We start from the raw sequence: 25,968 nt of genomic DNA, 5'->3' as shown, positions 1-25,968 counted from the left end.
TGCTTTGCAAAATCACAGTGATCATGCAGAAGTCTATTTCTTCCACTAGGTGGCAGTAATTCATTAAAATGAGTGCCTTCAAATGCCCCAGAAATTACTTTTAGGAGTAAGATGTGCTTTTTGAGTGCCATTTGTAAACATGCATTTATGTTTTGAAACACAGTTTAAAGCCATAATATGAACACAGACACATGCTGAAATTCAGCAAACAAAAATATATTCATTTTGCTAACATTCCCATTCAGTTATGAAAACATTGTTTCTGACTGTTCTCTGAACATTCAAAACGTTAAATGTCTTCTATTACACTTTATTTCGATAATCCACTTTAGATATTCTACTAACTATAAATAACTTTGCAACTACATGTGAACTCTCTTATTAGAGTATATTAGCTATAGATCCTTAGGTTAGTAGAAAAAGTTAACATGTAATTGCAAAGTAGAATGTCTGTTGGGGAGCACCAAAATAAAGTGTTATCAGATATTAAGCAGAGAGTTGACTGGGTGACATGCAGTCGCAGTTAGTAGAATGTCTAAATGCGACTATCAGAATAAAATGTTACCCATTTTTCTTGGTTATGTGAACATTCCATAACATGAACATTCCATTTTATCATTTTGCAAGCATTATGGGAATGTGACTTTTGAAAACATTCAAAATGAACGTTCCATTCATGTTTGCAAAATGATAAAATGGAACGTTGAAATGTTGAAATAAATGTGAAGATCTAAATTCCACCTTGAGGTTCAGTGGACCGACTGAAAAGCAGTATAACTCATTTATGAAACTTTTATTCAGTCAAATATCCACTTGTTCATCCAAAAAAGTACAATGAATAAAGCCATAAGGGTTGATTTGAAGGTCAAAGACCGTTCAGAGTGGACGCAGATGATTGTCCAGACCCACAGTTGTCTTATTCACAGTAAGCCATCGTAGTGTATGAGGCCCTGAGCCAGGCATTGTTCATTCACAGCTCCAGTTTTCATCTGAACACTGAGGCTGTTTACTGTCTAACGCAAGGAATGTATGGCAGAGTTTACTAAATAATGTCGCTATGCCACCGCCTCCCTCGGAAAGCCCAGATCACATGATCGCAGAGGCTTCGGCCTCTTCAACGCACCCAGTGTTATTCGCAGGAAAAGCCATATTGACAGAGCCTTTTATTATGGGTTTCCTTCCTGATACCAAGAGCAGGCTGTGTCCATAGAAGATTATAGGTTAGGGATTTTACGTAAATGCATATGAATATCATAAACAATAAATGTACAATAAAGTTGGTTATTGTAACTGAAAATGTGCAAAAACTTTAAAAAGATAGCATTTTTAATGTGTCTTTTCTGTTTTTTTTTTTTTAATATTGTATAAAATTTCATAATTAAATATTTTTAGAAAAGTCATGTGTGCAATTTTAGAAATCATAAGTATGGATTTCTAAACTTAAGTGTCCCTTTTTTTGTGTGTGTGTGTGTGTGTGTGTGTGTGGGTGTGTGTGAACTCAAGCACTACAACTAATTACTATGCTGTCATTTTCATCTAGCAAAATAAATAAATAAAAAAGGAAAGATGCAAGAAAATATCAATGTCCATAAAAGGCTTCTCAATCCATCCCAACGTTGCCCTCAGATTAGAAGTCTAATAAAAAGAGTTTTATCTGAGTTTGATATTATAAACAAGATGATAAAGCAATGAAAGTCAATTTTAGTTTTTCTCTGCTCCTCAAATTTGATGGGAAGATTTGGCATGGACGTTTAAAATCCATTCTGTTTGGCCTGGAAATGTTCTAACAGACAAATTCTGGCTGATAACACAAGATACTGATATAGCTGTAGGGCCAAGATGACTGCCAAGGTCAACACATGCGAGAGAACACTTTATGAAAAACATATCAAAAACGACAGCTGGACATCATAACACTAATTTAAATTTAAAGCCTGATGAAAACGAGAAATAGAAGAAAACAAAACGAGACGAGTTTTTCTGCTTGACATAAATCCATGTGAATCATTTCTGTTTCCAAAACAAATAAGGGCTGTGCGGGTTTACATCAACCAAATGAGTGTCATGTAGGGTTTCTGCACCGTTTGTTTACAAACTCTTGAACTTCTTGACTTGACAGGGATTTTTCTGACGCTACGTCAACAGAGGTGGAATGCGCGCGTGCCAATAGATGTTAATAAGATACGATAGACGCGCTGCTCAGAAGAGAGAACTACTCGGTGAACGCGCACTGAAAACTTGCTTATGCGATGCCCCACTAAAGAAGAGGAATATCTTTTTTTACTGGGTTACTGAGTTATTTGTCCTCGTGCCCCTACTTTTTAGCGCATCATAGAGTCTTCGCTTAGTTTTAATCGTGCACGAGCATTGCTGGATATGATGCCAGTTCAAAGATTCGCCAAGGACACATCGTTGGGACAGTTTCAGGTAGATTTGACCCGTTTGTGGATTTAAATCCCTGGATGATGCTCTCAATGCAAAAACACGTCCTCTTGTTCCTTATTATCCTCAATACGACTCTGCAACGAAGGTAAGATTTCTGCATGTTAATATTCTTGATCTCATTGAACTGCATAAATAAGTTCTCTGGAAGCCAATGCAACAAGAAATTTTGTTTTGAGGCAGTTTGGTAAAGTTGATTAGGCTACGCCAACAAACGGAAGAATTTATGACTTTGCATTCAGGTTCAACAGGCCTTTTTAAATAACAAGAGGCAATGAAAGATGTGAAAAAACTGGTTTGTTAATGGTTAACTTTGGGTGGGTGGGTCATGACTTGAAGGATGAAAGGAGGGAGGAGAGAAAAAGTTTATCAGGAAAAATAAAACAAAATTTAGTTGGAGAAGACACTCAAATACTAATATGTCTTTTGTGTGGATGTGTGTCTTTGCGTGGAAATTGATGTATTTATGATTTCTTTTGCACACAGGGTGGATGGCAACCCTTTAGTGATGGATCCCAATAGTATCTGCCGTAGGACTAGAACGCTGGGAAGCAAACATGCCGACCTGTGCCAGTCTCAGCCTGAGATCATTCAAGAAGTGGCAAAAGGTGCCCGGATGGGCATTCGTGAATGCCAACATCAGTTCCACAACCGTCGCTGGAACTGCACCAGCCAGAGCAGGAACCTGGCCAAGATCCTGCAACAAGGTGAGGAACGAATAAAAAAGCTCCTCATGATATATATATACATTTGGAACTCAAAAATGACGATGAAATAGATGCAGTCAGACCTCTTAAAGGGTTAGTTCACCTAAAAATTAAAATTCTGTCATTTATTACTCACCCATATGTCGTTCCACACCCATAAGACCTTTATTCATCTTCGGAACACAAATTAAGATATTTTTGATGAAATTTGAGAGCTCTCTGTCTCCTCCTTAGACAGAAATATAATCAACACTTTCAAGGTCCTGAAAGGTACTAAAGACATTGTTAAAACCGAAATAACGACTTTATTCAACAATATCTTCTCTTCTGTGTCATTCTCATACGTTGTTTACATCCAACGCTCCCAGGTTCTACGTCAGAACGCCGACTCATTATTGGCTGGCTCTTGCATCAGCATCACATGCATGCATCGTGCTGATCACGTGACCAGCTTTGGCCAATACTGAGTCAGCATTCGGAAGCCTTCACTGTGCTTACTGTGTCACCTGCATGAGGATAATCACAGGGAAGAGAAGAGATTGTTGAATAAAGTTGTTGTTTTTGTTTTATTTTTTGTGTGCAAAAAGTATTCTCATCGCTTCATAACATTAAGGTTGAAACACTGCAGTCACATCCACTGTTTTAATTACGTCTTTAGTACCTTTCTGGACCTTGAAAGTGTTAATTATATTGCTGTACAGTCAGAGAGCTCTCGGATTTTAACAAAAATATCTTAATTTGTATTCTGAAGATGAATGAAGGTCTTACGGGTGTGGAACCACATGAGGGTGAGTAGTAAATGACAAAATTTTCATTTTTGGGTAAACTAACCCTTTAACTGATTAGCAATGACCTTGTTCAGCAAAGCATGTTCCATATCTAGTGCATCTGTTTGTGTTTATCAGTTGCATAACAGGAATTCCTTTTTTTGCCTCATAATGCCTCATAATTCCCCAGAACATCATTTCAAATCCCCATTGGGTTGAAAATGTAGTTTTGAGCAAAAAGCACAGTAATTTCCCTGTAATCAAATCATTTTTTCCCCAGAAAGAAAGAGTTTTTTTAGGGGGGGCTGGGACTTTTCGACATGTCAAATAATGCTTGTGCAGAGTTGATTGATTACTTAGTCATTGCTGAGTTCTATATGGCATGTTTGTACATTTGAAAGGAATTTTAATTTCTTTCAGATTGTAAAATTGTGGTTGGGATTCTGGCAATGATGGCTCTCTTCATTAACAACATGTAGTTAGCCACATGGCCATTAGAGGGCATGATTGTACTATGTTAATTTGACCATGAAAATGGTTACCTGACACAGAACAGAGCTAATGCTTTTATTAGTATCTTGGACCTTGTAGTGCATATTTCTAAATGAGACTGAGATGAAGATTAAACTTTTTTAAATCCAAACATTACATGCCGATTGCCAAAGCTCATCAGTTTATAAGTTTGACTTGTTTACATGTAAATTTGATACCAAGAAGTGAGTGCGTCTCCTTTACACTAAGGGGAAAAATGCTCTTTTGGCAGTTGAAGGTGTATTGAGGCAGGTCTAGACAACAGAGATGTGTGAGGAATGTGAATCTGCTAAATGAGTTATTGTTAATGTGGCATTTCCTTAGATTTTAAGTGATCTTAGAAGTGGGATGGGCTGTTACTCTAAAACAGGAGTTTAGATAGAGATCATAATCAAGCGTATACCATGATCAGACACTTTTCAGATGGTCATGTAAGAATTTGTGTTTAGACAAACTGTAGATTCTTCCTTATTGAGTTAAGGCTCTATGAACTGTTCTCTAGATATCCGGGAAACTGCATTTGTGTATGCTATCACAGCTGCTGGGGTGCTGCATGCGGTGACACAAGCCTGCAGCCAGGGGGCGCTGCCACAGTGCGGCTGTGTGACCCTTCAGAGCTCCTCTCAAACTCACCATGACTCCCCGGCGGAGGAGGAGGTACCTATCCAGGCTTCACCTGTACAAAATGGCCGCTGGGAATGGGGGGGCTGTGGAGATGATGTGGACTTTGGCAACGAGAAGTCTCGTCAGTTCATGGATATCAGGCAGAGAAAAGGCAAGAGTGACATCAGGACCCTTATTGACCTGCACAACAATGAGGCAGGAAGACTGGTACGGTTACATTTCTTGCTTTGGATGGAATACGAAAGGATAGCATGGTACATGGGAGATCGTAGTAAATGTAATTTTTGTATTCCCAATTTGCTTTAATAAAAAAGAAAAATACTAATAGATAATAAAAACTAAAGATAGAGCACTCTATAAAGTAATTCAGGGGACCTGTTTCCACAACTTAAATAAATGCATGGTTGCAAGTTAAAAATTCTAATTTATTGTTTTAACTAAATCTTTTAAGTTGCAAACATTATTTTGTAGTGTTCTGTTGACATATTAATGTTGATCATTACATCAAATTAATATCGTCTGTAATTTAAACTCAAATTTCTGCATTAATTGGCTTTTTTTTTTTTAATTAAGTTGTAGTAACTTAAAGGGTTAGTTCACCCAAAAAATGAAAATTCTGTCATTTATTACTCACCCTCATGCCGTTCCACACCCGTAAAACCTTCGTTAATCTTCAGAACACAAATTGAGATATTTTTGATTAAATCCGATGGCTCAGTGAGGTCTGCATAGCCAGCAATGACATTTCCTCTCTCAAGATCCATTAATGTACTAAAAACATATTTAAATCAGTTCATGTGAGTACAGTGGTTCAATATTAATATTATAAAGCGACGAGAATATTTTTGGTGTGCCAAAAAACAAAATAATGACTTATTTAGTGATGGCCGATTTCAAAACACTGCTTCAGGAAGCTTCGGAGCATAATGAATCGGTGTATCGAATCATGATTTGGATCACGTGTCAAACCGCCAAACTGCTGAAATCACGTGACTCTGGCGCTCCGAACCGCTGATTCGACACGCTGATTCATTTATGCTCCGAAGCTTCCTGAAGCAGTGTTTTGAAATCGGCCATCACTTTATAAGTCGTTATTTTGTTTTTTTGGCGCACCAAAAATATTCTCGTCGCTTTATAATAATATTGAACCACTGTACTCACATGAACCGATTTAAATATGTTTTTAGTACATTAATGGATCTTGAGAGAGGCCTCAATGCAGGCCTCACTGAGCCATCGGGTTTCAACTAAAATATCTTAATTTGCATTCAGAAGATTAACGAAGGTCTTACGGGTGTGGAACGGCATGAGGGTGAGTAATAAATGACAGAATTTTCATTTTTGGGTGAACTAACCCTTTAATGAAATTGTCTAGATAACTTCGGAAATTAGGCAGTGGATTTCCAGTTCCCAGCATGCTTTACATAGGACTGGATAAGGAGAATAAATAAATGTTAATTTATTTGTTTTTAGTGAAGGGAAAGACCTGTTAGTGTTTAATGCTGTTATGATTGACTTTCTGTAATGTTGAAGTTTTTGTGGTTACCATTGTGCTGAAGAGTAGATACAGCGCTAATGCCAGTGACGAGTAATATCTTACTTGTTCATTAAATATACATGTTAAATAAGTTATGTTAGCATGTGCTATGAGAGCTGTTGATTTGAACTGAAATAGATCAGATTAATTGGTTCCAGGACTACAACTCTGGTAGTTGGAGCGACTTAATTTTTTTAGTAATCAACTTTAAAAAATTGTGTTTATGCTACAAATTATTAAGTTCCTCTAACTCAATGTAGCTTGTTGGTTGAACGTAAATTCACTCAAAGTTGTCATAACTCAAAAAAATTGATGCAAACTGTTGCGATAAGTTTGTTGTTGAGCCAACACATTATTCTTTAGAGTGAGATATGGACTACAGCAGAAAAATGTGTCAGTATTTACAGTCACTCTCTCAGCAACTGCAATGTTTACTCTGTCATCATGAAATCAATTAATATTTTTATGGAATACTGCAGTATTTATTACAAATGATTTATCCCTGGACATCATAGTTATTATTATTATTGTTTTTAATTCATGTACCCCCATAATCTTTAATCAAAATAATCGCCATGGCAAATGTTGGAGCAAAGCATGCTAACTGTTCTGTTGTTGGCTGCACAGACGAGCACAGAGCATTATTTAGAGTCTCGTTAGCTTGGATAGACTGCAAGTTGACTCTGGCAAGCTTGATCGCTAAAAAAGGAGCATTTCTGTCCAAGCGATATTTTTGAAAAAATATTAGACCATTCACAGCATTTGATATCAATCATAAACATTAGCCTGGTGTGTATGGCTCTGTTTGACAAACAGGTAAAGGACAAATCAACTCCACAGCAACTACATAAATGTATCCACTAACCATTCAGAAACGTCCAGTTTCATTCTAAAAGTTGTAACTTCTTCCTGAGTCTCTCCATCAGTGTCGACTCCGGTTTGAACAATGTAAGGCTGAACACCATTACTGACAATCCTCATTTTGGCTGCGTGAGATTCTCCAGCTTTGTTGTTGTTGAGCTGTTAAAGCTCCGCCCTCTTCAGCTCATTTGCATTTAAAGGGACACACACAAAAACAGCATGTTTTTGCTCACACCCAAATAGGGGCAAATTTGACAAGCTATAATAAATGATCTGTGGGGAAACTTCACAGACACATTCTGGGTACACCAGAGACTTATATTACATCGACCACGATTTTCGATTAGACCAATATAAAAATACACGTTTCACTTTTTAACTAAACGGAATCAACATTAAACTAAATTGAGTTGAATAAGGACACTATTGTCTTTTGTAGTGCTGCTTTACAGCTGAAATTGAATTTGTTTCATAATTGAGGAATTTTGTTATTTTTTTCTGTTTATTACTGTAAAGCTGCTTTGAAACAATCTGTATTGTATAAAGCGCTATATAAATAAATGTGGCTTGACCATTAACTAAACATGTCTGATCATACTTTGGCATGAAACAGAAGTTGCCATTTTCTTTTCTGCCCTATTGTGATGTATATCTGCTGCTCGAACAAGAAAAAATGTCGGACACGACTTGATTTTGTCCATCGGGAATTGATAGGATCGTCGTTTACCATTGCTGTGATGTCATGTGAGTGACAGGTTGCCCCGCCCTCGCACCAGAAAAAACAGAGAAGAGATGTCGCTGCAATCTTTGTTAATTAAAGGTTATGAGGACACATGAATTTAAAAAACAAAGATGTCCACGGATAAATCACTTATTATAAATACTGCAATATTCCATACAAAACAAATAATTGTCAGTTTTGATTTTATGGTGACTTAAGAGACTGGATGACATGCACATATGAAGAAAGAAAGCATATTGTCTCATTTATCACTTTTCTGTCTTGTCTTATGTGTGTTCAGGCCATACGGATACAGATGCGAACAGAGTGTAAATGTCATGGCCTTTCTGGTTCCTGCACACTTCGCAGCTGCTGGAGGAAGATGCCTCTCTTCCGTCAGGTCGGTGACTATCTCATGCAGAGCTTCCATACGGCCGTTCGCGTGATGGGTGGGAATGATGGGAAATCGCTTGTCCCCATCGATCCGGATGCCCCTCCTCTGGATGCAAATGTCCTCATCTATTCAGCTGAGTCACCTGATTTCTGTCAGGCCAATCAAAGGACTGGTACAGAAGGCACACAGGGTCGTGTGTGTAACAGCACAGAGACGGGGCCGGGAGGCTGTGACAGCCTGTGCTGTGGTAAAGGATTTGCAGACTACACACTGGAACATGAGGAAAACTGTCTGTGTCGGTTTCACTGGTGCTGTGAGGTTCAGTGCCAGAGATGTTCTGTGAGAAAGGACGTCAGCCTCTGCTTGTGAAGTCGAGGAGCTATAAAACAGAATTGCATCTGTGATGTTTTTGAGCTATTTTCTCTCCTGTCTGCAGAGGAGCATCTTCTGTGCAGAAGGACGCAGTGACTTGTGAAAACAAGTGCTTTTTTTGATGGTCCACTGGTTATTGCAAACAAGACTGAGCAATATCTATAAGTCAGGTGGGAGTCTGGCTTGTGACATATAAACAAACATATGTTGTGCTGCCACCTGCTGGTACTTTATTAAGAGAAATGAGTGTATATAGAAATCAAGTGTTTTCAGAACACCACCTGGGAATAGACTGATGAGCTTGAAACTTGAGACAAAAACATCCTGTGATGCACTTTGGCCAAATCAAAGCTCTCATGTGGCCATTTTCTTTGGTATTTGAAAATGAACCAATATCAGTACTGTCCATGGTGCTGAATCCCTGACTGATGCGTTTGTCTGGCAAACCTAAAGATACAGTCAGTACCCGACTGATTTAGATTTTGTTGGTTATTATTTTACATTTTCCTTTGTACCTGTACATGCTTTTAATTACCTGCTTATGTTTGTTGCAAGACACTGAAAAAATGGTAACCTAAAAAAATGTGCTCCATGTGGTTAGTTCACCCAAAAATGAAAATTCTGTCATTAATTACTCACCCTCATATTGTTCCACACCCGTAAGACCTTTTCAGAACACAAATTAAGATATTTTTGATAAAAACACATGGCTCAGTGAGGCCTCCATTGACAGCAAGATAATTCTTCATGCTTCATGAAACTTTATGAATCTTTTGTTTCGAATCAGTGGTTTGGAGCATGAATCAAACTGCCAAAGTCATGCAAACCATTGAAATTTCGAAACGTTTCGAAATATTTATGATGTAACGAAGCCTCGTTTACTGAAATCACATGACTTTGGCAGTTTGATACATGCTCCGAACCACTGATTCGAAACAAAAGATTCATAAAGCTTCATGAAGCAGTGTTTTGAAATTGCCCATCACTAGATATTGTTGAATAAAGTAACATTAATACACATTAAGGTTGAACCACTGTAGTCACATGAACTGTTTTAAATACGTCTTTAGTAGCTTTCTGGGCATTAAAAGTGTTAATTATCTTGCTGTCAATGGAGGCCTCACTGAGCCATTGGATTTTATAAAAAATATCCTAATTTGTGTTCTGAAGATGAACGAAGGTCTTATGGGTGTGGAATGACATGAGGGTGAGTAATTAACCATTTAATTGATTTTATTCCAATCAAAAATTTTATTTAACATAATTATAGTGTTATTTAATCCAACTATTGTTTATAAATCACTATATGTCTGTCTTAAAATGAACCCAAAATAGGTTAGAAATTAAAAATCTGACACATAATTACTAGAGGCAACAATAATAATCAAAAGGTGAACATTTATTAATAAGCAATGTAATAAATGTTTATTGTTTAATTATTATTCATTAAACATATTAATAAATGTTAATTTCCAACATACTTTGGGTTCATTTTAAGCAAGAAATACAGTAATTTTTAAATAATAGTTGAGTTAAATAAAACTACCCAGCAGGTTGGTCAAACATTTAACCCAACCACTTGTTTTGTCCATTTTCAACCCAACTTGTTTTTTTTTTTTTTAACTCAGCATTTTTTAGAGTGTTGGGTAGCAATTGCAGGTTTACCATATTTTACAGTGCAACTCTAAACATAATAGTGGGCTAATGTTATAAGACTCTGTGTTTTACAAATGAATGTCCACAAGGTGGAGCATATAAGCTGCTAAAATGTCTGAGGCTACTGTAAGTAATGCACCTGTACCACTATAGGGGTTAAAATGACCCTTTATTTGTGTTGTGGTATCTATACCTATTTAAAAAGTATGAATGATATAAACCCTTTTGAAGTGACAGTGTCAATCAAAAAATACACAATTAAGAAAAACTACAACGTATTATTCTTCCATTTCTTCTTTTAGCTAGCTGTGAGACATAGTTAGGGAATCGATTTGTGTGTCTGTGTTTGTCACCTTGCACGTTTACACACGTAATCGTGAAGCATTGTTGGTAAAAATCCAGAAATCCAGATCTGTACCCCCTTGTATAAAAATAGAAATCTGGAAAAAGACTGTCTAACCCACATACAGGCTCATATATAAGATGCGAGCAAAGCTTCTCTGGTTGGTGAAACCAGACATCAGTCCTTTCACGTCGAATCAGGATTGGCAGATGAGGGAGGCTTATCCCGGTTTACAGGTCTGTACCTTTAGTTTTTTTGCCCGGCTACACATTACAAGTCCTGCCCATTGCTCCCGCTGTCTGAGGCTGCGCGCGCAGTGGGATGCAGAAGGAGTGGCGGAGCGCGCGCGTGTGTGTGACCGAAGCGAGCATCGATTATCACATAGGTACGCTAACCTAATCAAGTCAACAGCTGCTTTCTCCCCACTGTATACCCAGTGGTCACGCGAAACATAAATGGACGTGAACCTGTGACTCTGAATCCGCACCTCCCCGAGGCAGTCAAGGCGAGACAGCGCATTCCGAAGGGCCGGTGGTGGGTGTTGGTCGTCAGTGGAAAAGATGGGCACGGTGCTCTCTATTTCTCCCACTTCCAGAAAAGGAGGGATTCTGGATGAGAAGACGGATGGAGCTAGCGGCAAGACGGAGAAGAGCCTCAAGCGCCATTCGGTGCTCATATCAGCTCTGACGTGGAAGCGGCTAGTCGCTGCCTCGGCCAAGAAGAAGAGTGCCAAGAAAGTGAACCCGAACCCACCCGTTTCTCACACCAGTAACCCGGTGGACCAGCTAAACACCGAGAATCTCAAAAAGTCCCAATCGGGCTCTGAGCGCAAGACGAAGTCTGGACCTCTTGCAGTGCCCGTCCCTACAGTACCGGACAAAAGCCTTCGATCCAATCAAACCCAGAACGCGTCCCAGAATGGAAAGCAGCTGCTCTCGGTCCAGCGGCAGCCGAGCAGCCGCTCCATCATCTCCCCGAGACGGGTCATCGTGCAAGCCTCCACAGGAGAGCTCCTGCGCTGCCTGAGCGAGTTCATGTGCAGGAGGTGCTACAAACTCAAAGAGCTGAGCCAGAACGAGATCATCCTGTGGTTCCGAAATGTCGACCGCTCGCTGCTCATCCAAGGCTGGCAAGACCAGGGTTTCATCACTCCTGCCAACTTGGTGTTCGTCTACCTGCTCTGCCGCGAGGCGGTGACCGAGGATATCTCCAGCGAGTACGAGCTGCAGGCCACCTTTCTCACCTGCCTGTACCTGGCCTACTCTTACATGGGCAACGAGATCTCGTACCCGCTCAAGCCCTTCCTGGTGGAGACCAACAAGGAGGTGTTCTGGGAGCGCTCCCTGCGGATCATTGATAAAATGAGTGCCAAAATGCTGCAGATCAACTCCGACCCGCACTTCTTCACTGAGGTCTTCCAGGACCTCAAGAACGAGGGGGGCTCAAACGATACGAACGGAAGATGGAGTAATAATGCTAATAATCTGGACCGCTAAGTGTTGAAAGGAGAGAGAAGCTCTCTGATACCTCTCCACACCCTTCCTTCGAGGGTGCAATGAATGTAAGGCCCGACTGCTGAAGGTGGAAGAGTGTTGCGCTCTGCTACTGCTGGTTTATGGAAACGGATTTCGCCTCACCTCAGTGAGAGGGGGTTTACGTTATCACATGTGTAAAATACAACCTTCATGACCCAGTGAATGTCACGAGCGCGATCTGGGGTTTCTTCATAGTTTACTACTTAATGCATGCTTAAAGAATTCTACTCGTATCATCATTGTGGTTTTTGAAGAAGAAGAAGAAGAAGAAAATTATAATAATATTAACAACAACAACAACAACAACAACAACGAGGTGTTGGTGCCGAGAGATGTAAATTATTAGCTTCAGTGCTGGGGTCTTATTTTTCTATTAGTTTCAGAAACGGTGTTGTCACGGGGTGCTGGCCTGCAACAGACACTCTCCTCCTGTCTCCTGTGGCGCCTGATGCTGTCTATCTGAATGTACTGTTTTACAACAAAACGATTCTCTACAGTCATATGTGCCAATTGTCATAGTATAAAACGTAATGTTTTATATTGTATATTTGAAAATATATGAATACAAATACCCCCCAGACTCTCTGCCCGCTTCTTTATTGTTTTGATGGTGAAAAGGGGACGTGATTGAAGTCGTGCGTTTTTAATGCGAGCATAAATGATCAAGGTTTTGCTGACATTGACAAGATCGCGTGGAGACGAAAGAGTGATTTCAGCATTTTCAACAAAACTCGACCACTGGTTGAATTTGAATCATGCATAAAAGCGAGCAACAGTGTTTAGGGTATACGTCATTCCTGTGCGGGAGAATCACTGCATGTGCTTGATGGAGATAATCAGTCGGATAAAGAGCGCGTGCTGTAACAGCATAAACCCAGTCCCTGAATTCACCTTTTCAGTATGTATAGCTGCTTTATTTTGAGTCTGGACAACAAACACCTGCATTTAATCAGGTGTTCGTGATTAAGTTTTGTGTATAAATATGTATCGGGCCCTTTTTTATTCATGAGGGGTTGCTATCCGTGGTGCTGAAACTAGCCTTGAGTTTCGCTTCTAGGTTAAATGTTTCTACTTCTGTTACTATTAAATATAGGGGGACCTTGAACTTGGTCGATTATCGTACAAACCTCGACACGACTCTCACATATCATGTTTCAGAGGTTACAGTAAATTAAAAATCAATATTCTACTTGCTCTTGCGGTACAAACCATTGAAAACATCAGACTTCCAGACGTCATGTATGATTTGATTTCCTCAGTAATAAAATTATTAGTTTAAAATGCATTCATTTCATTGATTTGAATTAGAATCGGATAAAAGTCGGGATTATATATAATAGTATTAAATCAGGATTATATTAAACTAAAGGTTAAAAAACGCTTATTTATTTTGGTTTGATGTTCCTCACCTCCTCTCTAAAAAATGCTGGGTTAAAAACAACCCATGTTGGGTTAAAAATGGAGAAACCCAGGGATTTGGTTGTTTTAACCCAGGGGTTGGGTTAAATGTTTGACCTAACCTGATGAGTATTTTTAACCCAACTATTGTTTAAAGATTACTGTATTGCTCACTTAAAATTAACCCAAAATAGGTTTAATGAATAATAATTAAACAAACATTTATTAAATTGCTTATTAATAAATGTTCACCTTTGAATTTGACCTATTAATTATGTGTCTGATTTTTAATTTTCAACCTATTTTGGGTTATTTTAAGTCACCAATACCTATTAAACAATAGGGTTAAATAAAACAACCCAGCATGTTGGGCAAACATTTACTGGGTAAAAAACAACCCAATCGCTGAGTTTGTCCATTTTCAACCCAACTTGGGTTGTTTTTAACCCAGCATTTTTTAAAGTTAAAATTCAGCAAATTAAAGCACATTAAATGGTAAATTGGTACAAATATATATAAATATATCAAAATTATATATTATATACCAAAATTTATTTAGACACCTTGATCCTTTCATTCATTATTACAGTTTATTCACTATAGTTTGTCAGCTTACTTTATTTTGCTATCCTCACTTCCATAAATGAACTATAGTGTCCTGCATGCACCCATACAAATATAAAACAACTTATCTAGTGTCTGAATAATTTTTGGTTTGACTGTGTGTGTGTGTGTATATATATATATATATATATATATAATGCTGACACCGTTGACTTTCTCCTATAGGTACAGGTAGTCCTCAAGAGAAACGTCTTCGGTGTGAAAATGGCCTCAGGGGTGCATGAGTCATTGAGCGAGTAAGAAGCAGCTGGTTTGAAATGAGAGAACCCCAGAATTTGTGAATAAAACACGTGGTTCGGGAGTTCGAACATTTGATTGGCTGGATTTTGGTGCAGTCTGATAGAAGTGTCATTGTGACGGAAGGCTGCAGAACCGGCCACAGGAATTCAGCGGGCGCATTCCGCTCCGTCTCTATGGCAACGGCTATATTAGTAAAGGGTCTGATGCAGATCAAACGCGTGGGATGAGAAAAGCTGTATCTCGTACAATAGCTGTCCCTAAATATGAAACCGGAGTCAAATTATTAGGCTAGATACAACACAGTGTCCGTAAACGTCTAAAATATCTATATAATACTGATATGCACGGATGTACAGATGCTTCTATATTCAATCAATGTTCCTGAGAGTGGAGCAGGAGAGGTTGCAGAGTCAGACATGAATGTTAATGAGCCCTTAAAGCGATATACAATGCAGCAGCAAGCATGAATTAGGCATTATTCTTGAATGAACCTTCAGTGTGAAGATGATTCTTGTTAAATAAGGGGTTTATGTAAGTGTCTGATGGAGCCGCAGCCACAGATGGATGCAGCTGCAGGAATGCGGTTGCCGTGGAAACGCCAGCAGCAGGAAGCAAGATGTAGGGACCACAGAAAGGATGAGGCAGACAATTAATAATTTACAATATTTCTTTCGGCTTTCTATTTTTACTAGAGATGACTGTCAAACCTTTTGTGGGAATGTGGGATTATTTCCGTAGGTTATATGTAAAGCAGCCTGAGTAATATAGTGAATTCAAAGAGAGACAACAAGAGACAGATATATTCTTCAGGCATTCATGATTCCACTGAAACACAAAATAAATGGATGCAGTTTTACTTACCTGCAAGTTTTCATACTTATGATAGTTTTTGTCAGAGAGACAATTTATTAAACTAAAGCTTATTTGTTTTGGTTTAATGTTCCTTGCAAAAAAAAAAATGTTGGGTTAAAAACAAACCAAGTTGGGTTGAAAATGGACAAACCCAGCAATTGGGTTGTTTTATCCCAGCAGGTAAATCTTTGACACAACTTGCTGGCCATTTTTATTTAACTCAACTATTGTTTAAAAATTACTGTATTGCTTGCTTAAAATGAACCCAAAGTGTTGGAAAGTAACATTTATTAATATGCTCAATGAATAATAATTAAACAACAAACATTTATTAAATTGCTTATTAATAAATGTTCACCTTTTGATTATTATTGTTGCCTCTAGTTGCCTCTGGGTTATTTTAAGTCAGCCATATAGTAATTTTTAAACAATAGTTGAGTTAAATAAAACTATCCAGCAGGTTGGGCAAACATTTAACCCAACCGCTGGGTTAAAACAACCCAATCACTGCGTTTTTTACTAGAGATGACTGTCAAACCTTTTGTGGGAATGTGGGATTATTTCCGTAGGTTATATGTAAAGCAGCCTGAGTAATATAGTGATTTCAGAGAGAGACAACAAGAGACAGATATATTCTTCAGGCATTCATGATTCCACTGAAACACAAAATAAATGGATGCAGTTTTACTTACCTACAAGTTATTATATAATACTAGTTTTTTGTCAGAGAGACAATTTTATTAAACTAAAGGTTAAAAAAGCTTATTTGTTTTGGTTTAATGTTCCTCGCAAAAAATGCTGGGTTAAAAACAACCCAAGTTGGCTTGAAAATGGACAAACTCAGTGATTGGGTTGTTTTAACCCAGCCGTTGGGTTAAATGTTTGCCCAATCTGCTGGGTAGTTTTATTTAACTCAACTATTGTTTTAAAATTACTGTATTTCTTGCTTAAAATGAACCCAAAGTGTTGGAAAGTAACATTTATTAATATATTCAATGAATAATAATTAAACAATAAACATTTGTTTCCAACCTATTTTGGGTTCATTTTAAGCCATATAGTTCTTGTTAAACAATAGTTGGGTTAAATAAAACTATCCAGCAGGTTGGGCAAACATTTAACCCATTTTCAACCCAATTTGGGATGGTTTTAACCCAGCATTTTTTAGAGTGGCAACATTCAGCAAATTAAAGCACATTAAATGTTAAATTGGTACATTAGTCGAAGTATGCAATGATAACTTCTGAAGCATAACAACTAATTTAAAATATAAGCAACTTCAAACTGAATTTTTCTGGACCTACAATGTTGTTTTCATTTTGTGAAGAGGTCAGGATGATTTTCTCTTTCTATCAAGACAGGTAAACTTCAAAAACACACCGACAGAATGAATTCATATAAAACATTGATTGATAAGAATCATATCCATCATATCTGTTTATTTCATTTTGTCATCAGCATGAGCAATAGTTTGTTTATCTCTGTACTTTACTCACGTGGGGCTTATGTCTTTCTGTACCACAGGCTATATTGGTATGGGCTAATCTTGGTTATAAGATTATTGTATTGTCCCTGTACAGTTACAGTTACAGCCCCTCTGAGACACTCAGCTGAATTCAGAAGACATAATCCACAGCAAGTATGGATGAAAATAACTAATTGGTCAAGACATAAACAGTTTTACTCCTATGCAATTCAATTGTATGAAATAAAAAAATATGTGTGTATATATATATATATATATATATATATATATATATATATATATATATATATATACATATACAGATTATTGTGTGTGTGTGTGTGTGTATGTGTGTGTGTGAACTATCTTTGTGAGGAGTGGTTTGAGTTTTAGACCATCAGAGCGAGGACAAACAGAGTCAAGTGAGGACATTTTAGCCCGTCCACACTTTCTGAGAGCCGTTTAAAGTCCTGTTTGAGGGTCAAGACTTGGTTTTAGGGATCAGGTTATAGTTAGGTAACGAGTCAGTTTAGGATAAGGGTTCAGGTTAGGCACTTAGTTGTGATGGGTATGATTAGGGTAAGGAGCTGGAGATTGTCAATGAATATCCTCACAAAGATAGATGTACAAGTGTGTGTGTGTGTGTGTGTGTGTGTGTGTGTGTGTGTGTGTGTGTGTGTGTGTGTGTGTGTGTCCAGAAGACCCCACAAAGTATGGAAGATACGGAATGACTTTGTGGGTCCTTTAATTGGAAATAAATTATAACCAGAGATTTTTTTGATGTTTTGGAAGAAATCTCTCATGTTCACCCAGACTGCATTAATGTGATCAAAATTCAGTAAAAAAACAGTAATATTGTAAAATATTATTACAACTTTTTTTGTATTATAATATATTTTAAAATGTATTATTGATAGCAAATCTGAATTTTCAGCAGCCAGTACTCTAGTCTTGTTAAGAACAATTGTTCTGCTTAATAGTTTGTGTAAACCATGATAGTTTTTTCAGATTTATTCGATGAATATAAAGTTCAAAAGGATTTTTATTTGATATTTGTGACCCTGGACCACAAAGCCAGTCATACAGGTCAATTTTTTGAAATTGAGATTTATACATCATCTGAAAGCTGAATAAATAAGCTTTCTATTGATGTATGGTTTGATAGAATAGGACAATATTTGAAAATCTGGAAACTGAGGGTGCAAAAAAATCGAAATATTGAGAAAATCACCTTTAAAGTTGTCCAAATGAAGTCCTTAGCAATGCATATCCACTCACAAAAATACATTTTTTGATATATTTACAGTAGGAAATTGATCATTTTGACCCATACAATGTATTGTTGGCTATCGCTACAAATATACCTGTGCGACTTATGACTGGTTTTGTGGTCCAGGGTCACATATATAAGTAAAATGCGCCTTTTACCCCTGTGCGCCTTTAGCCCCTTTATATCATATATATAAAGAGGCACTGGGGTAAAAGGCGCACTTGACTTTATTATCTTTTAAACCACTAGATGGCACAAAATTTCAGCTCAGCACCTTTCTTAATAACCTCTTTTGTTGATGCACGTGGAAATTTGGCTGATCCTTGATGCAATTGCGGACAGCAAAGCAAAGTTGATTCTGCTCTAATTTGATCTAATATTTAATGTTTTAAAAAATGTGGTAGATTTATGTAGCAAATGATTTATGTAGAGAATTGATAAAATCATTGATTATATATATTTTGAGACAAAGGTCTTGATAATGATTTTCAGTTTTGTTCAAGGTAATTAAAGCAACATATTTTCAGTAACAAAAGATTATGTAAAAGTAAAAGTATGATATTTGAGGTAAAAAGCGCCCCTACTGTTGGGGCAAAAGGCACAATAATTAACAAGATAATAAACAGCTGGCTGACTTCTCCATCATATATTAATTTGGATATCCACCTTAATCACCACATAATCACCATATTTATAATGAAACCATCATATTTAAAACTATGATTTATTCAGAATATTTACTTTTTAAAATATGTTTGTTTCTGCATTTTTAACATGAACCTATTTTAATGACAGTATATTTATTGAACAAAAATAAATTCTTATTTTTATTTTTGTCTATATCAAAATAAACAAAAAATAGTACAAACTTGGCTAAAGTGACTGTTTTGAATAAGTATTAACTCAGACATTATGTAAAACATATTACTTTAGCTAAAGTATTTGTATCCTATAAATACTTTGTGCCTTATATATAATATATATATGAGTTCAGTTGTGCTGAGATCTATTCCTCTGTTTGACAGTGATTTATTTGCAAGCTTTTATTAACAACATATTGTTATGATACAATGGTTCATGTAAATAAACACTGATGCAGTGATGTATTCTTCAAACTCTTTTTCTTTGCAACAGTAATTTTCATCCCTTGACAACATTCGTGAAACTTTGCCAAGGACTTCAAACAAAAACAAGTCGCCCACACAATGATTAGATAATGTGAGGGGGGAGTCATCAATGAAGCTCTGATGATTTCATCCAAACATGAATGATAATGAGAATCAGATCAGAAGACCGACTTCAATCAATAGTTATCATTACAGATCAGCTTTGGAAGCTTTTGGTAGGTGTAGTAACATTGATCATATCAGTGATACCGAACATTGCACATTTTTTCACTTCAAACCTGCAATGACAGTTTGTTGTCTCTCACCTGGCACATCTAAGTCTTATTTCTTGCGCCAGTTTTAAACCATTACATCCCTTTCCCCTCATGGCAAATGACAATATCCATGCGTTTTGCTCTTCCTTGGCCTTTCAGAGCGCAGCATAACATTCCTGATCATCTCACAGTGAGACTCAATGGGGATTAAGCTTGTTCCACCCACCTGGCACAATTATGAATAAAGTCTCAGAGCTGAGAGATATGATTATATAAGCCCTGAATATAAGCTCATTCAGCACCTTCAGGATTCAGCTTGTGTGTTCAGGGCGAGTCAGGGCAGAGCAGTGTTACATGTGTGTGAGTTTCACTGGAGTTCAGCTTGTTAAAAGGTTTTATAAGGTTACAGAAATAGACCAGTCTTTAACCCTAAAGCCTATCAAACCGATACACACATTTCTAAGGCCTCTAAATGATCAAAACCTGTTGCACACAATCTACTACATGCCTTCTGTCGTCTGATTGATAATTCATAAGGCAGTATACTATATAATTCTACAAACACATGTCTTTTTGCTGTGAAATCTTCAAACAACTTTTATTAGTAATATTTCAAGATGAACACTTACTGGACTGAAGCAACTAAGGTTTATTTGACTATCCATACATTATTTTTCATGCCAAAATGTGAGTATCAAATATGATCATCAGGCTTTTGAGGAACGTTAATTTGTAATATGATCTCTCAATCGTCATTGTATTGCATTACATTATATGTTTTGCCCCCCACAATAAAAACTACAGAGATTTGATAAATAAATAAATAAATAAATAAACATTTAAATATTATCTTACTAAGACATATTACTGGAAGATATAAAGCAAAAAGTGATATTTAGTAGTCTGCTATACTGTTATAAAGATCTCGTTGAGTTATATTACATTATATTATCAGAATTTAATCTTACATTTAGGTCATATAAATATTATAAATAAAATTATTTATTTAAAATTATTATGTATTTATAAAATATCAATTATTTTTATTTTATTTTATTTTATTTTATTTTATTTTATTTTATTTTATTTTATTTTATTTTATTTTATTTTATTTTATTTTATTTTATTTTATTTTATTTGCCTTAAAGTGCAACAAATGGTTCCATTAAAAAAAAAAAAAGAAAGAAAAAGAAAAAAAGAAAAGACTATTATTTCATATGTCAAAATTTACAGGGTTATGTAAGAGTATAGCTGTACCATGAGGCTTTATGTTATGATATAAGGAGGACAGACAGGTATTTCATACTTCATATCTTTTTTGGACCGCTATTTTTGGGAGATATATAAAAAGGATGCACTTTTTAAATATAATAAATTTAATCTCTAAATTATATTATATTATATTATATTATATTATATTATATTATATTATATTATATTATATTATATTATATTATATTATATTATATTATATTATATTATATTATATTATAACTATTGCTCCATTGCCCAATGTCAGTTGGTATTTGACAGAAAAGTGAATGACAGACTGACACCATCAAAAAAGGACTGCTTCATGTGGGGTCATCACTTCCTGTACCTTCTAGAACATCAGTGTTGCCATGGCAGCCAGCAGTGGCAGTAACAGCAGAGGCAGAAAAAAGAGTGAGAGAGACTGGCAGCTGGGAAGGAGTGGGAAGAAGGAGGAACGTCTGGTACTGTTCAGAACAGCACAGAAAGGAACATGAGAACATGAATGGGGACAATATAATGATGGATGTAAAACACAGAAAAAATACAACTCTTTACTGTTGTAATATATTTTAAATTGTATTATTGATGACAAAGCTGAATTTATGACATCATTACCTTAGTCTTCAGTGTCACATGATCCTTCAGAAATCATTCTAATATGATAATTTGCTGCTCAAGAAACATTATCATTATCATAGTTGAAAACATTGAAAACAGTAATATTTTTTCAGGATTCTTTGATGAATAGAAAATAATTTGTAACATTATAGATGTTATTATATATATATATATATATATATATATATATATATATATATATATATATGGAGAGAGAGAGAGAGAGAGAGAGAGAGAGGTGTATGTGTGTGTGTTACTATATATATCAAATATGTATATATTTATTTAAGGTGAGACATCAGAGGAATAGGGTAAAAAAAAATTAAATAATAGATATCACCATACTTCCTCAGTGGATTGATTACAATAAGAATTGCAAACATTTTTTGTATTACAAGTTTTCTGAAATGCTATGTTTACATATGCAAATTATGTGTTAGCTAATTAAATATGCACTAATTTGCATACATTGTAGATGTCTCTTTTTATCACTCCATAAATCAGAAAATACTGTCAAGAAAAAAATGCCAGAAAAAATAAAATTTTCACCATTTTTTAGTAATAAAATGTTGTACAAAACCAGGCAAATTATTTATGAACAAACTAGAGATGCACTGATATATTGGCTGATGCTGATTATTGGCCGAGATATCGGTGCATCACTAGTTTGTTCATTAATAATTTTCCTGGTTTTGTTCAACATTTTATTACTAAAAAATGGTGAAAATTTTATTTTACACTATTGGCTATCGGGCGATAGTCAGGGCCGATATATCCTGTCAATCAAAAGAGGATGGGGAAATGCACTGAATTTGGGCTTTGTGTAAAGAAAATGCTAAGAAACCAGTTTTATGTTCAATATTAATAGTAATTATATGAATTAATAACATTCAGAAAGTTAAGAAATATTAATTTAATCTTCAGAATGTAGTTAATGTGTGTTATTATTAATTTGAGTAATGTGTTTGTTTATAACTGATACCAGTTACTCTGAAACAAGTTGATGAAATGGAGAGAATAAAGTTTTTATTTGCATTTCTTTCTAAATATAATAATTAAAAATATAATGAATAATATTAATTAATTATCATTAATTTAAAAGAAGGTATAAAAGTATCGGTATCGTTGTCGGTATCGGCAGAATATCGTATCGGTATCGGTGCATCTCTAGAACAAACACTTCTGTAAAAACCTTCAGAATATAGACAGGAATAAACCTGTAAAGTCTGGTGTTTGTTAGTGATGCTGAACTGGAGATTTCTGACTCAGTGTAGAAGAAAAAACTCATTTTGAGAAAACAGCCTTGAAGATATATACTGGAATTGAAATCTACAGACGCAAATAGATAAAGTGCTCTAAATGATACGCTTAAAATGTTTTCGTTCCACTAGTCTGAAAAAACACTTTATGAAAAGACAAAATCTCAAAATCTCAAAATTGACAGATGCATCTAAAAACAGTGTTTTTGCCTGTAGTGACTCACCTTAATCAAATATATATATATATATATATATATATAAACCATTGTATTAAAAACATTTATTCAGAACGCAGAACAGAACATGAGTGGGGAAAATATAATGATAATGATGGATGTACAGCAGTGTGATTTTGGGGATGGTTGTAGGCATGATAGGTTGGTGGTAAGAGGGTGTTTACACCTGATTAAACTCTCCTGATGAAGAGACTGGAGTAATGACTGGGATAATTAGCGTAGTAACAGGTGCTGTGTTACCTCTACTGTATAAAGTGCTTCATTCAATGAAGTCTACACCAGGTCAATGAGTTTTCCTTTTTTACCCATTCATATGTCAATATATAATGTCTAGTGAAATTTATTGGTATCACTGTTGTGCTTTTTTTCTATTAAATTCAGGGTTTAACCATATTCATTAATATTATTTTTGATTTAACTGCATTGACAATTTTAAATATGAACAAAACTGAATTGAGCTGGATAATGACATAACTTTGCAATATTGACACTGTTATTGAACTGACTGAACAGATTTAAAGGATTAGTTCACTTTCAAATGACAATTAGCCCAAGCTTTACTCACCCTCAAGCCATCCTAGATGTATATGACTTACTTCTTTCTTATGAACACAATCAGAATTATGTATATTAATAAAAATCCTGACGCATCTGAGCTTTATAATGGCAGTGATAGAGATTGATGAGTTTGAAGCTCAAGAAATTGCATCCATCCATCCATCACAAACATATTCCACACAGGGTTAATAGAGTCCTTCTGAAGCGAAGTGATACATTTGTGCAAAAAAAATCCATATTTAACAAGTTATGATGTAAAAAGTAAAGCTTCCGCCAGACCACCTTCAACTTAGGAAGAACTTAGGAAGCTTTTTCCGTAAGTTGAATAGGGAAGGTGTATGGCATAGCATAAGCTTTTTGAACTGCAAGAGGTGTTATACTTTCTTTGTTGGTATTTTTTTACACAAACACATCGCTTTGCTTCAGAAGGTCTTTATCGACCCCCCTGGAGTACGCTTATGATGGATGTGGATGGAAACGCTTTCTTCAGGATGCTTCAGGATATAAAGCTCAGATATATCAGGATATTTATTAATATATCTCCGATTGTGTTCATCAGAAAGAAGAAAGTCATATACACCTAGGATGGCTTGAGGGAGAGTAAAGCTTGGGCTAATTTTCATTTTAAAGTGAACTAATCCTTTAAGCTGAATAGCCCTGCTTACAGCTGAATTGATCTCGTTTCATCATAATGATGAGCTTTGCAACATAAACACATTGAACTGAATTAAAACAGCATTGAACTGAGCTGAAAAATGACATCATTATATTATGTAGAGCTGCTTTACAGCTGAAATTTAATTTGTTTTAAAACTGATGCAAAATTTCTATTCAAAAAGCCACGGCGCCATCATGTGGCAACATGAGAGACTTGCTTTCTGCTTTATTTTCTTTTATATTTATTTTTCTTTTTATATTTATATTCTTTTATATTTTAGCTTGTCGTATTTTATTCATTCATACAATGCAGTCATTTCATACGTTTGTGTATTTTATATGTTTTTATTTTTTTAAGGCTTGTATATTTCCTAAATAAAAATACAAACATCAATAATAGCCTATAGGTTATGCACAGATAGACATTTTAATATCATAAGATTTCTTTTTTACTCTTTTATCTATTTAAAGACATTTTTTTTTTAAAGAAATACACATTTTAATAAACGTTTTAAAATTATAGTGGTCTACACTAACCAGCAGGTGGCGCTCAATGATCGTCTCCTGATATTTGAATGCGCCTCACTAATCAAAATACTACATTTGCTAGACCTTTGTAACCGATTGTGTTTTGTTGTGCTTTGCTGTAGCCTACTTCAGTCATGTGTGTTGACTACATTTTAATAATCTCCTTAATTCTTTTTAATTTTCATATTTAATTTAATTCGATGAAAATCCAATGGAAACTTCTGAGAAGTTTAGAAACCAATAAAAAACACCTTTCCAGTAAACAGACCCCCAAATATTAATGCTTTGTTAGTCTTACAATTGCTCTAGAAGATATCAGCACCGCGGACAGCTCTCGATAAACTACTTATTTCTCAAAATTATCTTAATTTTATAATGAAGAGTTTTAAACCAGCTTTTATGTTATATTCAAGTAACCAATCCTGAATCATCATAATAGCTAAATAAACGTTTTGAGCAGCAAAACACACAGTAGAAACACTAACAGCCATCATCTCGTGCTTTTGTTTATTGAAAATAAAATACAATCCGACAAGAACAATATACATTCTATGTCTGACATTAAGAAAAAAAAAAAAAAATAAAATAAAAATAAATGAAATAAAACCTAAAATCTAATCTAAAGATCTCTAATCTGAATTGAAAAGCTGTTAACAATATGTTAAATCTTTATAAGTACACAGGCTCGGATAGCCTTATACGCTGCTTGATTTGTTATAAAATAATGACACTCCAGTTTTTAACGATGGCACGGGTTTGATAAATTAAAGGAATGGCGACAAGCACACTCTTTTTTCTGGAGTTTGAAAAGCGTTTATTGCCTACTTTGACTCATATCATGCTGTCACTTGATTCACAGTAGCCAATAGGAGAAGAGTGGGGGCGGATTTAGTGCTGAATTCTGCGGATTGATTGGATCTGATTGCTGTGGGCCTGGGTGCCGAACTCATTATAGTTCCTGTATTCTCCCTGACGTCTGTCTCTCTCAAAGATATACTGGTATCCACGGTAACCTGGAAACTGGTAGCCCACCCAGCTGTCGTGAGATGAAGAAGAACATATTATTATTGAGATGAATCTGTGTGCAGAGAGAATAATACAAACACTGCTTATATTGGGGGAAATGTAAGGATGACTT

At 35.8% G+C, this 25,968-nt stretch overlaps 3 protein-coding genes across 4 annotated transcripts in view; 2 read left to right on the top strand and 1 right to left on the bottom strand.

Moving 5' to 3' along the window:
- The first annotated feature begins 2,064 nt into the window (after positions 1 to 2,064).
- Positions 2,065 to 9,648, top strand: wnt6a (wingless-type MMTV integration site family, member 6a). Of its 2 annotated transcripts, none has more exons than XM_048200560.1 (4): positions 2,065 to 2,530; positions 2,929 to 3,149; positions 4,986 to 5,278; positions 8,492 to 9,648. In XM_048200560.1, the coding sequence occupies exons 1-4, from the start codon at positions 2,463 to 2,465 to the stop codon at positions 8,951 to 8,953; spliced, it is 1,044 nt and encodes a 347-aa protein (XP_048056517.1). In that variant the 5' UTR covers positions 2,065 to 2,462; the 3' UTR covers positions 8,954 to 9,648. The 2 variants fall into 2 exon arrangements, with proteins under 2 accessions (XP_048056517.1, XP_048056516.1); XM_048200559.1 differs by having other exon boundaries at positions 2,068 to 2,530; positions 4,950 to 5,278.
- A 1,348-nt stretch (positions 9,649 to 10,996) lies between these two features.
- cdk5r2a (cyclin-dependent kinase 5, regulatory subunit 2a (p39)) lies at positions 10,997 to 13,073 on the top strand. Its single transcript, XM_048200558.1, has one exon. It carries the CDS (start codon positions 11,516 to 11,518, stop codon positions 12,449 to 12,451), a length of 936 nt encoding a protein of 311 aa, XP_048056515.1. The 5' UTR covers positions 10,997 to 11,515; the 3' UTR covers positions 12,452 to 13,073.
- Positions 13,074 to 25,320: 12,247 nt separating this feature from the next.
- cryba2a (crystallin, beta A2a) overlaps positions 25,321 to 25,968 on the bottom strand; it is a 3,761-nt gene continuing 3,113 nt past the window's right edge. The window contains exon 5 of the mRNA XM_048198492.1: positions 25,321 to 25,866. Within this exon, the coding sequence (XP_048054449.1) occupies positions 25,719 to 25,866 (148 nt within the window). The 3' untranslated portion in view covers positions 25,321 to 25,718. The remainder of the gene's footprint in view (positions 25,867 to 25,968) is intronic.

The sequence above is a fragment of the Megalobrama amblycephala genome, linkage group LG8 (assembly GCF_018812025.1).
Source record: "Megalobrama amblycephala isolate DHTTF-2021 linkage group LG8, ASM1881202v1, whole genome shotgun sequence".
In the NCBI taxonomy this organism is placed as follows: Eukaryota; Metazoa; Chordata; class Actinopteri; order Cypriniformes; family Xenocyprididae; genus Megalobrama; species Megalobrama amblycephala.
The sequence above is the reverse complement of the archived record's forward strand: the minus strand, read 5'-3'. Positions and strand labels throughout refer to the sequence as shown.

Excerpts from the sequence above, each read along its gene's own strand:
- wnt6a (XM_048200559.1), top strand. The coding sequence starts at position 2,463 with ATGATGCTCTCAATGCAAAAACACGTCCTCTTGTTCCTTATTATCCTC. Across the intron at positions 3,150-4,949 it reads GGCCAAGATCCTGCAACAAG|ATATCCGGGAAACTGCATTT; the intron begins GTGAGGAACGAA and ends ACTGTTCTCTAG. Across the intron at positions 5,279-8,491 it reads ACAATGAGGCAGGAAGACTG|GCCATACGGATACAGATGCG; the intron begins GTACGGTTACAT and ends ATGTGTGTTCAG.
- cdk5r2a (XM_048200558.1), top strand. The coding sequence starts at position 11,516 with ATGGGCACGGTGCTCTCTATTTCTCCCACTTCCAGAAAAGGAGGGATT.